We start from the raw sequence: 15,646 nt of genomic DNA, 5'->3' as shown, positions 1-15,646 counted from the left end.
AATACCATAAAAATAATTTAAATGGGTATTTTGAAATTAATATTGTGTATATAAATTATAATATACGAAAAAGTTTCAAATCACCAAGAAAAATGTTTTTGAATTACGGCAAAATAACTAAAATTGTTTTTCTTTATTATTTTGTCAACATTTGAACTTCAAAGGTCTATAAAAAATAAATTGTGCCTAAGTAGCTTTAATAATTTTAAATGGCTGTAAAAAAAACTTATGATGAACCTTGTTTAAAACTTTGAAGTTTTATAACTGAGTAAAAATTTTTTATTGATGTATTTAATACATAAAAAAAAATCCACAATTTCAAGTGCCTATAAATCAAATAGAAAATATTTGAACATTATACCATGTACAACCATTGTGATCTGTATGACTGTGTAACACACACAGAATAATATATTATATTCAATAATATAAATTGTAAATACATGTATAAATGTATGCACACATTAAAATAAATATTTACATAATATTTATATATTCACATTTACAAATATTCATATTTATCTATTACACTTTATTGGTACCTAGCACAGACTAAGATATTTTAGTCCAATAGTCCATGGTACATTGTACATTTTGTAGTTTTATACAACGTTAGCACAATAACTGATTCAATAAATGTTTACTACATCATACAACTGAAAATCTTTAACTACAATAAAATTCAAAATTGTTCACTAAAGAATCTGATTATATCTAATTCATAACATATTTAGTTTTGGTGTTTAAATAGCCAGATGTGATTTGTATGCCTTGGTATAACTGTACAAGTATGATGTATGTGTCAAATCATAAATCACAAATCATAATACTATCAGTGGCATAATTAGGAATTTGTCCTGAGGGGGGGGGGGGGGGGTATATATATTTTTTACACACAAAATATTAAATTAGTACAAAAAAAGTACATTGTTGAGTATATAATATAATATATAATATTATGAAGGCTCTGGGGGGGGGGATCTATCCCCCTCATCCCCAACCCTTAATTACGCCCCTGAATACTATATTGTTTAAACACTATAGTAATTTAACCTTAATACTATATAATAAATAACTCATTAGTCATTTGGGCAATGAGAAAAATAAAATAAACAAAACAGTATTAATCAGTTATTTTCATAGTAGACAGGCGCTTTTATTGTATAATGTAATTAATTTACCATTTTACAGGGTAATCTCTTATAAAATAGTTTGATATGAAAAAAATGAAATTGAGTAGTTGTTTTGATTGAGAATCTAATTTTTTTTTTTAAATATTAATTTTACGGAAATTTTAATAATACTTTAAATAATATTTATTTTCCATACAAGGAATGAAAAAATGTAGGTTAAAACATAAAATGTATTTCTATTAATGACCGTACTTCTGGAATTCCCACTCTCTATTATCTAGAGGACATACTTGGCGAGTTTTTAACCAACGAGATATGCAGTGAAAATGAAAAGCATGATTACACACGCCCCACGCAACTGTACATTCTTCACTAGTCGCTGACGCTTGATTGGCTTGACATTCAATACATAAGTCCATGATGTGATTACGACAAATGGCACAATTGTCCACAACAATGTCCCAAGCCCATAAAGCAACAGCATTCCATTTCTTTACTTCAAATCGTTTCTTTTCTCCACGACTACTGGTGCTTGATGATGGAGCTTCAACATCTTCTTCGTCAACTTCCATATTTAATTACCTATTTTAAAATTTGTTTAAAATACAATTCACAAAACTGATAAAAATATTAAATTTTAAATTATTTAAAGTTGGATGTATAGGGAAAGACATTGACAATTGTGAACTATATACTTTTCTGACTATTCATTTTAATTAAGGGTACTTCTCAGTTATCACAATATTACCAAACACAGTAGGTGTAGCAACAGCGGAGTCACTCACTTGCATGGACAATTTAAATCAAAAACATCTCGAGAAATTTTCTATGTAAAATCAACAGGCGTTATGGGAGTAAAAACGTTATAGCCCAAATATACCGGGTGGTCATTCATTCGCTGTGATTGCTCGGACAATTTAAATAGAAAACATCCTTTGACTTGATAATATGTAAAACAACCTTGGGTGGGTCTCGAGGTAAGGTGAGGTGAGGTTACTCTGAGAATTACCCAAGATAGTTTTGCATCATGGAAAATCAAGGTATGTTTTTCATTTCATTTGTTCGTGCAAGCACAGTAAGCGAGTGATTCCGCCGAGTCTATATTATGTTATAATATGGTTGGTAATTGGTAGTCACAATAACCTGAAAAGTATTAATCCATAAATGACACGTAATCTTAAAATTAAAATGGTTGACGTCTAAATTCTACAATACCATATTATGTTAATATAATATTATTATTATAGTGAAGTTTTAAAAATAGGTAGGTCAGTAGTAATGAATAAGAGATGCCGCTTTAATGATTTATACAAAGTTATCTACTGAAAGAATCATTTCAAACCACAAGAAAAAAACATTAGCATTTACTTCAGTTCTAAACTCTGTTCCAAATAAGAAAGGAACACTTTCAAACACGGACACTGAGTCTGGAACACAGTTGGTCCTATATGCATGATTAGTCACTGCCGTCGACTGTCATGCACAACAAGATAATAATCAACCATTATTGTCAGTCAGATGTGCAAACCTTTACTAGTTTTTGACAACGACCGTTCCCTTCTTACTTGGAACAGTGTAGTTACAAGGTTCCAACAACCTATATTAAACATCTTCTGACAATCTAAATTAATCAGATGATCTAATGTTTAAACACAGTAAAAAAAAATACATAATGTTTGTACTTAAGAATAAAATTGACAAGTTAATACTAATGACATCAAAATATATGAGTTTAACTTACCTTCGGCCTTTAAAATGTGAAAACAGCTCAAAACTTAAATTACGTTGAAGAACAAGAGACCCTATCTAAGCATCAAGGTATCAGATCTTCAAAGGTTCCGGGTTGGCACTTGGCAACCGGGTGACAGAAAGTCAGAATATCAAAAATCAAAACAATGAATTCTCAATTTTTGTTTGACGATGATAGTGCAGTATAACCAGGAGTACCAACAAATCATTATTAACCTTAAAAAAATATTGTTCCAAGATAATATGCATCAAGATAATATCCCAATAAATATATTGTATCAGAATTTATTAAACTGTTCAAAATTCCAATTTTCAATGTAAAATAGTTAATAATTTTCTTATAATATATTTTCAATAGAATTAAATTTTAAGTAATTTGTTCTATTAAAAACCTTTTAAAGTAAATTTTAATACCTAGTTATATTCTAATCCATGAAAATATGTTTATCATTTATCAGGTCGATAATAAATAGATTACGAAGTACGGACTAATATTTTCTAGTTTAAAATTCAAATAAATTAAAATAGTTAAATACAAATTAAAAATATATTATTGAAAACTATACATTCAATTATTTTTATAATTGAGTTACTCAGTAATCGTTATTCGTTATTTTTATTTCTGCATGTTAACTCGTGTGTTGGCCGTTGGAATTATTAATTGTATTTTATTAACTAATAACTGTATTTAAAATATACAATTTTCTTTTTCTAATTTTGGTTTGTGGTTACTCAATTTTATAAAATTGAATTTAAGTATTTTCTATAGAGCAACAATTTAAAAAAAATACAGTTAATAAATTAAAAATCTAATCATGTTTGCATTGTTTCTAAAAGAAAATGGTATTATTATTGGGATAGTAATTATGTTTATCTTGTGGTTAGTTCTTTTCAAAAGAATTGCCAGATTCTTTGAGGTACATTAATCAATTTCTATTTAACATGAAATATAAAATATAAATACATATTACATAATACTTATTTCTTTTGTTTTAGAAATGTATTTCAATGTATTCATCACACAAATTCAAGTTACCGGAATTAAATGTTTTATTTCACTCATTGACTAGTGGAGTATTTTGTTTCATTAGTGTCCCAATATGTTTTTCGACATTTAAACCTTCTACATCATCAGATTCATCTTTAATGTACTGGTTACTGGATTCATTTCGCCATATGATGGATCGTTGTGCAACTACGGAATCTGTGGATCCATCAAGAAATTTTAAGTTTATCATACTCTATTCATGTTTATTACACAGCGTTTACACATCATTTGCAAACAATTTAGAAGAGCGACCATTATTAAGTACATTAAAGAAAGGTGCTGTACTTAGTTTCTTTGCTTCTACATACTGTTTTGGGTAATTGAGGAAATTTAACATTGGTTTTTAGGCCTTAATCAAAGTGATCTAATACTACTAGTATTTAAAATTGTACAGCTGTACAGAAGCAGGTTTTGTATTCCTTGGGCTGTCTAATTTATCGCTTGGAACATTAGAAGCTGCTAGACTTTTGAAAGTTTGTCATAACAAAACAAATAGTATGTTGATCAAAATATTAAGCTTTGGACAGTTTGTTGTACATTGTGTTATTTGGTAAGCGGAATAGAATCAACAATTAATTATTTTATAGGATTTTCCTTTTACTTATAATTATTTGTTACTTTCAAACAGGATATCAATTTACTTGTTCTTGGTGCCATTTGTTGTACTATCCTCAGTCGAAGTGCTAACAATGAATAATGATAATCGGCTACCACTATCAATTATGTTGTTCAGTCTTCTAATATTTTACTTTATTGAACTAAGAGACAGTGTATGTTTAATCAGATAGTATCCCTATCTAATAATATATGTATACTTAATACATTTTTATTTAAATTAAATTTATTTGTTACAGCCATTGAACATGTCAACAACTAGTGGAAATGGTATATTTAGGCTATTTGAAACTCCTAAAAGCTCGTAAGAACTATAATTTTTATGATCTTATTTATTATAATATAATAATACATTAATACTAATAAATAATAATAAAACACTCATTATTATGTATATAGTTTAATCATATACTACTATACTAGTCTATTATATTTCTGTTTATTATAAAAGCATATAATTATTGACTTTTTTAGACTGATGGCTGCAAATAACAGTACCAAAAGGAATCAAAATAAACAGAAATCGAAAGAGAACTTATTGGTGTTGTACCAAACTACTAAATGTAATTAAATTTATATTTTATTTATTTAGTTAGGTATACATATTCCATGATTGATTTTAGATCATTCAATAAAATAGATTTTAATTCAATTATTTTTCTATAATTTAATGTTTAAAGTATTATAATAAAATAAAATATATTCGGGGGGACGGAGTGGCCTAGCGGACTAAGGCGTCGGCTGCGACGCAGTAAGACTCGAGTTTGATTCCTCGGCCATGGGCGGCATTTTTCTTCAGACAAGTCACAGTGTCCGGAGAACAAGTGCCGCCATCCCCCACCCGGGCATGGCAGATACCTACAGGTGCCCACTTGAAAATCTGTCAAAAACTACACACACGTGTTTACCAACCAACAGTATCCTCCCCTACAAATAAAACAAACAAACAGCTAATGGCCATAGTTGCCGGGCTCAATGATCAAAAAAAAAATATATTCATTTAAACTCAAATTTTAATTATATATTTTATGATTTGTAAATAGGTGCTATGGCCGTAAAGAAAAAAGTACAAAAAATTCGACAAGATAAACTAGGGACTAGATTACTATCTGCATCTGAAATTAAACCAGAGCCCATTGAAGTGATTGAAATATTTGATGATTGAAATATGGCTAATAACCTAACCTATTTTAATATGTTTTTGGAAAATATGTAAATAAATAATAACATCAATAAGTTGTCTTACTGATATAATTTTTTATGTTTGTAAATTAAATGATTAATTCATTTTATTTGAAATTGTTATGTATTATAATATTTGTAAACTAATTGAGATGCAAAATATTTTATTTTTAAACTTCATTTAATTTGTTTTTTTTTAATTATAGGGTAACATATTAGTTTAGAGACCTATTAGTGCAAACATTTAAATATATATATTATTTTAGTCTACAATATGTTTAAATTACTTTCATTTATGTTGGCTTCCATATTACAAGCTCGTGATTTTTTTAATCAATAAAGATGTTAAAACTTCTGTATTTAATTTTCATGTAAATTGATAATTTAGATTAAATATTATAACTTATGTATGTTATACATTATACTGTATTAACTCATTTGTAATATTAGTTAACATTCAAGATTGCATACTTATATACATAGATTAAAGGTCCCCTTTAATATAGTACCTATATCTTAGCTCATGGTTTAAAGCAAACCTTCAAGCATTGATAATGCAGTTACATTTAATGGCAGCCATATTAAAACTAAGATTTGCATAATTTATAAGACACCATAGTATGTTTATATTTCAGATACAATTCAGCCAATGGTACATACTGTTATCGATGAATAATAGATATATTATATTATAATATAGTAGACATATATGATATATTATAGTCCAGGGCTCACCAACTGACAGACCACAGACACGTTTTTTACGGACCCTAATGGCTGCGTAATGATAAAATATATAATATAGTTTTTATAATAAAATGACGAATAAAAATATTTTCCGATATTGTGAGTATGGTATACATGTATAATATATATCAATATATCATATACATGTCTCCTTCACTGAGCGTTACGTTGAAAGCCCATAGGTGTAAAAAATAATTCAGAGAAGTTGACTGGTAGGTACGTTAGTAACGTTAGACGCTCGTTCCAAGTAGGTACGTTTTATTACAATTTAGTAGTTATTAATTGTTAATGTATAAAAAAATTCATTGGATATTTAAATGTGTTTTGGACCGTGGTAAGTTTCAAAACAGACCCCTATAGAAATTAGTTGGTGACCCCTGCTATAATATCTGTGCTACAAGCCTACAACTGTCAAATGCTTTTCAATTCTGGCGAGTGGAGGTCAGTAATTTTATACTAGAGTAGCTACAGTAGTCTGTAACAATAAACACTATTGCCTACTTTTGAAATGAAATAATAAGCAACAAGCGGATCCAGGGGGGGGGGGGTGGCAAAGGGGGAATTTTCCCTCCCACCCAATGTCAGTAGTTTCCCTATGTTCTACAATCTACACTGTTTAGGCAATTTTGTACTTTTGCCCCCCCCCCCCCCATCAAAAAAAAAGAAAAATTAAGCCTGGATCTGCCACTGACTGGATACTGGTATTAACCAATTTTTTGTTCTATGTCTTAACTTTGAAGTTAGGTACCTACTAAACATATAATATAGCACATATACATAGAATAATATTTATATATATAACATAACTACATACATTTTATTTAGTCATGATCATGAACTAAGATTAAACTATCTTAGTTCATGGTCATGATCTACAACAATATTGTTAATTCTATATATCTGAAAATCAAATCCATAGACCTATAAAGAAATATTATTAGTATTATTAAATGATAATATAATAATTATTTGTCTATGATCAAATCGAATAAACTAAAAATACTTTATTGAAATGACCATTAACAAAATGGTACCTAAGTACCTAACAACTGTCTTTTAGTATGCCATATACTCATATTTACATTTTTTTTTAATAATAATGAAGCATAATTATAATTTAATAACTATGAAGCAAATAAAGCAAGTGCCAAGTACATCATAGAGTAATTATTACATAGTTAAATTGATATTTGATAACAGTCAAAGGACGATAGTTACTATATTAATTATAGACTGGTCACGATGTAGAGAAGATAATATTTTCTCTACATTGTAGACTGGTTAGGTTAGGTTAGGCCTAACCTAACCATAGACTGGTTAAAAATGTAACCATAAAGGTGAAAATATTATTAATAAATAAATGGCGGGAATTTTTATCATACATATTATCCATTGCAATTTGATAATGCTTATTATTATTGTGCAGGTTAGAATTGAACAGAAGTTATAGAATATTAAAATTTAAAACCGCGGCCTAAAAGTGCTGTATCCTATACTAAAATTTAAACTTACGTTATAAAAATGTAATTGTGATTTATTTTTAAGTATTAATAATTTTTTTTATAGAATACTTTGGTATGAAATAGGTAATTGCATAATTTATTAATATTTTAAATCATTGTTTTTCTATAATTTTAAGTGACCAATCGACATGAAAAGATCTCATAGTAAAGTTCAAAAGGTACTTATGACTTAAAAACACTAATAAAAATATTCATTATGATATTCAAATAAGTGTTCTTTTCAGAGCCAGCCGGGTAGTTCCAAGCAGATGAAAATCACCTCTCTATTTTCACGCATGCCTCCGGAGTCATCAGAAACTACCATAGAATGTAATGAAAATGGACCCTGTACAACTCCTAACCCCAAACCTTTTTCAAGCCCACTATCAAGTCCAGATGTTATACCACCATCCCCGGTGTTGGAGAAAAAGAGAGGAGCTACCAAATCTAAAAGATGTTTAAATCGTGTTTTAGTTGATGAAATTGAACACAAAGATAAATTAACCGTTTTAAATACAGATTCTGCTTCACATTTGTCTAATGAAAATTTAGGTTCATTTACAAAGAGCATAGAAATACCTAACTATGACAATAATGATGTCGATAGTCAGTCTTATTCAATTGATACAGTATCAGTAGAAAGCTCATATACTGAATTTAGTTCAGACTTCTTGTTGGATTGGTTAGTTTATAGTTCTTAAGAACTTCATTAAAAATATACAATATACAATTGTAACATAATGTAATATCATATTTAAAAACTATATATTTTAGCGATATTAATTTAAATGAACCCCATCGATGTATTATAAAAAAAATCGAAAAAGATTTTGGAAAATTGTGCTTAACTTTGAGTTCTTGTAAAAGTTATGAAGAAGATGTATGTCATCTCAGTGGCATTTGGTGAATATTTTATTATTTAATTACCTTATCAATTATTAATTTTGTGTACCTTCTTGATATTTATAAAGTCTTGTTTATAATTAATTGTCTCTATAGGCTTCATAGTTTATTTGAAGTAGGAGATATTGTATTTGTAATGGCAAAAAAAGTTGACGATCACTGGTCAGTAAATAGCGATCATGGTTTTGTTACCAGACACTCAGACTTTTTGGTGTCTGGCACAACAATTGTTGGATCATTATTTTGTTCACGGGCGTTCAGTTCTTGCAGATATATATAAAGGACTCGACTGTTCCTCTGCTGTTATGGTTATTGGAACACTTCTCCACCAATTGCTTCAAACAGTAAGTATAAAAAAATTATTGTTTCCATATATTTAAACAAATTCATCTTTTTTTTCTTTAAAGGTTTTAAAAAGAAAGCAGTTTAATCAAAAAGACATCAAAACTGTGGTAGATGAAATGATAAACAGTCCAGGTTTTGTGCATACCCTTTATGAATCTGATATGAATTTTGAAACAACCAAAAAAGAGCTGATGGATTTTATACCAAAAATTCAAAACTTTGTTAGAACTTATTTGCTTGATAATCAAATGTAAGTTACACTTGAATTATATTTATCATTATTAATGTTAATATTATTATCCTGTAAAATTCATTTAAAATAAAATTAAAACAAATGCCATTTAAGGGATATTTTTCTACCTATACTGTTGTTTTAAAACTTGACTTTATTTTAAAAATTTTGGTTTCATAATGTAATTTAATAACAAAAAATATAATTAAGTAATAAAAAAGATTATTTAAAAAATTAATTATTAGAGGGAAGGATAAAAAGACTTGGCAAGGCAAAATAGTTTCAATTGAAGATATAGAAGATAATTTATGGGTACCAGCATTTGGTGTTAAGGGTAAAGTAGATATTACTGTACTAGCCAATTATGACGGTAAATCCAAAACGATGCCTATTGAATTGAAAACTGGCCGAGCTTCTGGAAGTGAGGAGCATCGTGGCCAAGTAATATTGTATACAATAATGATGAAAGAATTGGGTATGGATGTAGATTCAGGCTTATTATTATATCTCAGGTAAATGTAAACAGTAAGTTATCATTTTGTAATTTATTAATTATTAATACATATTTTATGGTTGCAGAGAAAATGTATTGACTCAAGTAAAAGTTGGCCATAGAGAAAAACGAGATTTGATAATGCTACGTAATCGACTTGTACACTATTTGAATGCAAACAAAATAGTTTCAGACCCTATTGATGACTATATTCCAATATTGCCTGAACCCATAAACCATCACAATGCATGCTCAAAATGTCCTTATTTAACTGCATGTTCTGCCATTTTAAGGTAAAATTAAAATTTTCTGATTTGATTATTTATGTCATAATTTTTATATTTATTTTATTGTTAACATATTGGCAAACAAAAACAAATTGTAGCAAAGAAGGTTTTGAAAAATTAGATCATCATAATCCATTAAAAAACATAGGCCCTCAAGCTATAAGCCATTTAAAATCTGAACATATTAATTATGTAATGCAGTGGACTGCTTTTTTACAGTTGGAAAATTCAATTGAAAATACTAGAGATAATTTAAGTGCAAAATCTAGTGATTTATGGACATTGTCTTATTTTGAACGGTTAGTGATAATTCATTATATTTATTATTATTTTATGTTGTAGATATTAAGCTCATTTATATTTTTTTTAGTGAGAAACGTGGAAACTGTATTAGTTTATTGAAAATTAAAAATGTGGTAAAAGAACAGGGTAACCGGTATTATTTAAATACAATGAAAAAATCAAAGAAATCTGATAAAATCAAACACACTAATTTCTCTCTCAATAATTATGTAGTAGTCAGTACAAATCATCGAAATGCAGTTGCAACTGGTTTTATATCAGCCTTAACTGAAACATCAATTAATGTTTTATTAGATAGGTAAAATAAAATAAATTTGAAAAATAAATTTATTTGTACTAAACAAGATTTTTTTTCAGAGATTTATCCAAACTTGGACCTACCGAATTCCATGTAGATAAATATGAGTCACAATCAATGGTAGCATTTAATTTTTCTAGTTTAGCACTTTTATTAGAACCGAGTGAAAATTCAGCTCAATTAAGACGATTTATTATTGATAAAGAAATGCCTTCATTTTTATCATCAGACAATCACTTAGATTCATTCATTAAAAGCTCAGGATTAACTTTAAATTTAAATTCATCACAAAGATCTGCTATTATCAAGACTTTGGCTGCAGACAACTATGCGCTCATTAAAGGTATGCCTGGAACTGGTAAAACATCAACCGTGGCTGCTCTTATTCAATTACTTGTACTGATGGGTCGTTCAGTGTTGGTCACTTCTCATACTCATTCAGCTGTTGACAATTTATTATTGTTGTTACATAAAAATAAAATTGATTTTTTGAGATTGGGTTCAAAGACACGTGTTCACCCAGATCTGTGGGAAAAATGTGATGAAGTGGTCTCTCAAAGTTGTGACACGCCTGAAAAATTATCAAAGCTGTACAATCAAGCGGTATTATACTCTTCTAATTATCTTTGAGTGTTTAATAAGAACAAAAAAAATTATGATAGAATATTGTTGGTGTGACGTGTCTTGGGTGTGGACACGCATTACTTCAAAAACGTACATTTGACGTATGCATCGTAGATGAAGCTACCCAAGTGGTACAGTCATCAGTTATAGCAGCTCTTCATTCGTCCAAGGTGTTTGTTTTAATTGGTGACCCTCAACAACTACCACCTCTAATCAAAAATCAAAAAGCAAAGTAAAATTTAAATCTCATAGTTCATACTATTTGTTATATAGTAAAAATGCATTCTTGGTAATTAAACTATTTCAGAGAATTGGGTATGGATGTCAGTATGTTTGACAGATTAGATAGGCCATCTGTTACTGCCGTACTTCATGTCCAGTATCGAATGAATGGTCCTATAGCAGAACTGGCCAACAAATATACTTATAACGGAAGTTTGCAATGTGCCAATGATTCTGTAAAATATGCAACACTTAAACTTAATGAAACAAATGTGAGCTTATATTTTTAACATTAGTATTGTAAAAATAAATTAATATACTTACATTTTAGGATAATGATGAATGGTGTAAAGATATTGTATCATCAGATTTAGATAAGTCTGTTTTACTCTTGGATACAGGAACCGTGTATAGTAGTTCAACAGACACAAATTTGATGGAAATTAAAGTTGTCAGAAAAATTGTTTTACTTTTAATTCAAGTAAATTAAAATCTTTAAATGTTTATTCACAATATTTTAATGATGTCTGTATTATTAGGGTGGACTTTCAGCTAAATCAATTGGTGTCATTGCCCCTTATAGAGCCCAAGTAGCACTTTTAAAAAATGAGATGGCTTGTGTGCACTCACAAATTGAAGTCAACACAGTAGATCAGTATCAAGGACGAGATAAAGAAGTTATAATATACTCGTGTACAAAAAATACTGTTTCTAAGGTAACACATTATTTACTAATTAATTGTACATTATATACATTTGTTTTGTTTATATATTTTAAGGATGTTGGTATATTAAGTGATAAAAGAAGAATAACTGTAGCTATAACAAGAGCAAAACATAAGCTAATAATGATTGGTGATGTAACCACAATGAAAAATTATGAAACTTTCAATAACTTGTTCAGCCATATTACTAATATTATAAGACTACCTCAAATGTGAAATTGTACGTAGATAGAGCTTAAATTGTATTTTATTTATACATTTAATTATTGTAACTGATAACCTCTACAAATACATTAAAATGATGTAATTAAATGTAATTCTAAGATTTATAGAAAAATGGCTAGAAGATTAACATTAAATTTCTTAGATTTACATTATACATTTTAAAGTTTTAAGAAGAATACCTAAACACACTGATTTATTGGTCGTTGGACATATTTAAATTTTTTACAATAAAATAATATTTAAACTACTAAGCATCACAGTTTGCAATTTTTGTTTATTTAATGATCCATCAATCATGAAATACCTATTCCTAATCTTAATGAAAATTGTATAGTGCGGTTTTCAATGATGCGATGACACATACATTCTGTTGTTGTGCATCTTAAACTATTAAAATTTAGTAGATCACGTGATATCTAGATGTCGTAGATTAGATGAGGCGCTTATTATTAATCAACACTGGCCTATATGCGTAAATGTTTATCAATCAAATTAATCAAATCGCAAACGTCGTGCGTGTAAGTAATGCTAATTGTATACATATTATTGTGTATCAAATGCGCCCCCGTGAACCTTGAATTATTCCATTTATCAAGCTCTCTTCCTGACATTTACGTTTTAAATCGAATGTTCGTAGTTCGTTATTTTTATTTATAAACGTGTATAAAAAAAAAACATGCACTTCATATTTTCGGGCCAATTCATATTGGTGTGAGAAGTCTGACACATGACTGATAATACATTATACTGGTTAATTAATAATTTGCACTTTGCTCACGTTTGACTGACAAAGAACTCACACGTGATGAACCTATGGTGGCATTTCATGCACGATAACTGATACAACTATAATATCATATGCATTGTGCTGCTATATTTATACACTTTTAAAATTAAGAGTAAAATCTGTTCAAATAGGTATGTACTAGTTTGGTAAAAATAACAAATGTGTAGGTAGTACAATAAATAAGAACGCGTTTAATTCTTGGAGTCAATTGTCTGATTATTTCTCATTAAATAATAAATTATATAAATGATTGCAAACAAATGTTCACTACGTATCCGAAACTGCGACGAGGTTTTAAACTCCTAATTATTGGAAAATATACAAACGCTCTTCTCTGACAAACCATTTTTTTTTTTCAAAAGAAAATTAGATTATTCACACTAAGGTGTAACTCAGTCAAACTGTGGAAAAAAATTCTAATTTTATAGTTTTGATTGTTAATTTTTGTTTCCGATTTCTACATTAAACATTTCGAACTGAAAAGGTACACATACACCCATATAGTTTATTAAAAATGACTAGTAGTTATAGATAGTGATTACACAAATACTATATTATAATCTAAAATCTCATGAGTCCTGATATTTTATTTAACTGTTAAATTGGTTGGTACCTACCTGCCTTACTAAAACTACGATACTCGGAGAAATAAATAAAAAATAATCTAAAAACGGTTTTTTAATTTTAGGTAAACTTCGGTATAGGTATTTACGACTATTTTAGTTTAGGCTAATTAGTTCCTAATTTAAATATTTTAGTTGCCTTAAAAAAACGTAATGGATAATTTTATCTACAATTTAAAGATATATTTAGCATATACTATAGGTACCTTATAATATAAATACACTTTACGTTAATTTTCTTATTTAATTTATCATTATCATTTGAAACTTTCACGATTTAAGATAATATATTACTATAAATTATAGCTATCATCGCTAGATAGGTACCCACCGGTATATAATAATTTTATCGCACTGCTACATTAGGTACATATTATAAAGTACCTACTACCTACTACTATAGTATGTTTTTTATACACCCAATTATTGTTAGTTCTTAGTTACCTATTGTTATTTGATATAATTGTATAAGAACTTCGTGATACGTATTGCCCGCGTGTTGGATACAGTAGTACCGTCTGTTGCAATGTTGCACTGTTACAGACGTACAGTATGTAATGTTGTACGCTTTATAGTTTGTAAGTAGGAACTAAGGGGTGTCATTTAAGTGGGGCAGGGTATGCATTTGCACAATTTTTTTTGTAAAACGCCTCCTCTGGCCTGCCAAAAATAAAACGAGTATGAATAAACTTTGCACATAAGTATTTTGTTTTGTTTTTTACTTTTTAAATACATTTTTATTGTGTTCCAACCTAGTGTCCGACAATTGAGAGTACCTATTGAGTATTGGCCAACTGTCAATTACTAAGTAAAAAAATACAGTAAATTTAATATATTTATCAGATGAAATAGCTGCTGTTCTATCTACAACCATGGTTTGTATAAAAACGAGGCACGTAATATTGTGCTTTTTTTGGCACTAATTAGTACCTATAGGCTATAGGTACTTCAAATGTGGCCGTAGCCATTTTCCTCCAAAAACGAGATAGCGTTTTCCTCCACTGTCCATTTTCCTCCAATAAATAATAAATAAAATAATAAAATAGTTAATACAAATAATTTATGCATAACAAAAAAAAAAATTGATTATAAAATTATATTTTTTTTATAATTATTGGACATTTCAACAACAAGTAAATACCTGTTTATATAATAATATTATAGTATGTTATACTTAATAGTTAATATTATATAATCTATAATACTTTTACATAATATTAATTTTTAGGCGTGCGCATTTGTAATTTGCAAATCCATTTAGTATTACACTATTACCTAGAAGCAGTTATCTATATTACATTTTATTTTTAATATTTTTGTTGTAGCCTATAAATACGTTTTTTGGTTTTTTTTTATCGATATTTATACTACATTTTATACTTTGTAATTTTTAGGTCATTTTATAATTTTTCTTTAATTTTAGATTTCAAAGAAATGTTTAAAAGTCTAGTTTTTATTATCAGATTTACCGTGTATTGGTGCTGGGGACCTATCGATTCCGCCAATGTAGCATCGATTCCGCCAGTATCGACTCCACCAGTTCAGGTAGTCTAAAAACAACCTATCGATTCTGCCACCTACCAATTTTTACCCCAACCTGGCA

At 28.5% G+C, this 15,646-nt stretch overlaps 3 protein-coding genes across 3 annotated transcripts; 2 read left to right on the top strand and 1 right to left on the bottom strand.

The window, feature by feature from the left end:
- Positions 1-1,123: 1,123 nt before the first annotated feature.
- On the bottom strand, positions 1,124-3,030 carry LOC132943903 (RING-box protein 1A). The gene is made up of 2 exons (XM_061013045.1): positions 2,875-3,030; positions 1,124-1,715 (listed from the first exon to the last, which is right to left on the bottom strand). Exon 2 carries the CDS (start codon positions 1,703-1,705, stop codon positions 1,373-1,375), a length of 333 nt encoding a protein of 110 aa, XP_060869028.1. The 5' UTR covers positions 1,706-1,715; positions 2,875-3,030; the 3' UTR covers positions 1,124-1,372.
- A 181-nt stretch (positions 3,031-3,211) lies between these two features.
- On the top strand, positions 3,212-6,091 carry LOC132942991 (uncharacterized). Its single transcript, XM_061011734.1, has 7 exons — positions 3,212-3,799; positions 3,879-4,246; positions 4,325-4,480; positions 4,559-4,700; positions 4,785-4,849; positions 5,020-5,108; positions 5,589-6,091. Exons 1-7 carry the CDS (start codon positions 3,698-3,700, stop codon positions 5,708-5,710), a joined length of 1,044 nt encoding a protein of 347 aa, XP_060867717.1. The 5' UTR covers positions 3,212-3,697; the 3' UTR covers positions 5,711-6,091.
- A 1,810-nt stretch (positions 6,092-7,901) lies between these two features.
- Positions 7,902-12,884, top strand: LOC132943502 (DNA replication ATP-dependent helicase/nuclease DNA2). The gene is given in 17 exon segments (XM_061012527.1): positions 7,902-7,997; positions 8,114-8,155; positions 8,222-8,658; positions 8,751-8,879; positions 8,976-9,132; positions 9,134-9,223; positions 9,287-9,474; positions 9,702-9,968; positions 10,036-10,242; positions 10,335-10,535; positions 10,607-10,837; positions 10,897-11,440; positions 11,500-11,693; positions 11,769-11,955; positions 12,015-12,164; positions 12,223-12,399; positions 12,463-12,884. Coding segments are annotated over 16 exon segments (3,351 nt in total). The 5' UTR covers positions 7,902-7,997; positions 8,114-8,125; the 3' UTR covers positions 12,625-12,884.
- Positions 12,885-15,646: the final 2,762 nt, after the last annotated feature.

Source organism: Metopolophium dirhodum, chromosome 4 (genome assembly GCF_019925205.1).
Source record: "Metopolophium dirhodum isolate CAU chromosome 4, ASM1992520v1, whole genome shotgun sequence".
Classification (NCBI taxonomy): Eukaryota; Metazoa; Arthropoda; class Insecta; order Hemiptera; family Aphididae; genus Metopolophium; species Metopolophium dirhodum.
The sequence above is the reverse complement of the archived record's forward strand: the minus strand, read 5'-3'. Positions and strand labels throughout refer to the sequence as shown.

Coding starts and splice junctions, on each gene's coding strand:
- LOC132943903 (XM_061013045.1), bottom strand. CDS start 1,705: ATGGAAGTTGACGAAGAAGATGTTGAAGCTCCATCATCAAGCACCAGT.
- LOC132942991 (XM_061011734.1), top strand. CDS start 3,698: ATGTTTGCATTGTTTCTAAAAGAAAATGGTATTATTATTGGGATAGTA. Junction 4,247..4,324: donor GCTTCTACATACTGTTTTGG/GTAATTGAGGAA, acceptor AAAATTGTACAG/CTGTACAGAAGCAGGTTTTG. Junction 4,701..4,784: donor TTATTGAACTAAGAGACAGT/GTATGTTTAATC, acceptor TATTTGTTACAG/CCATTGAACATGTCAACAAC.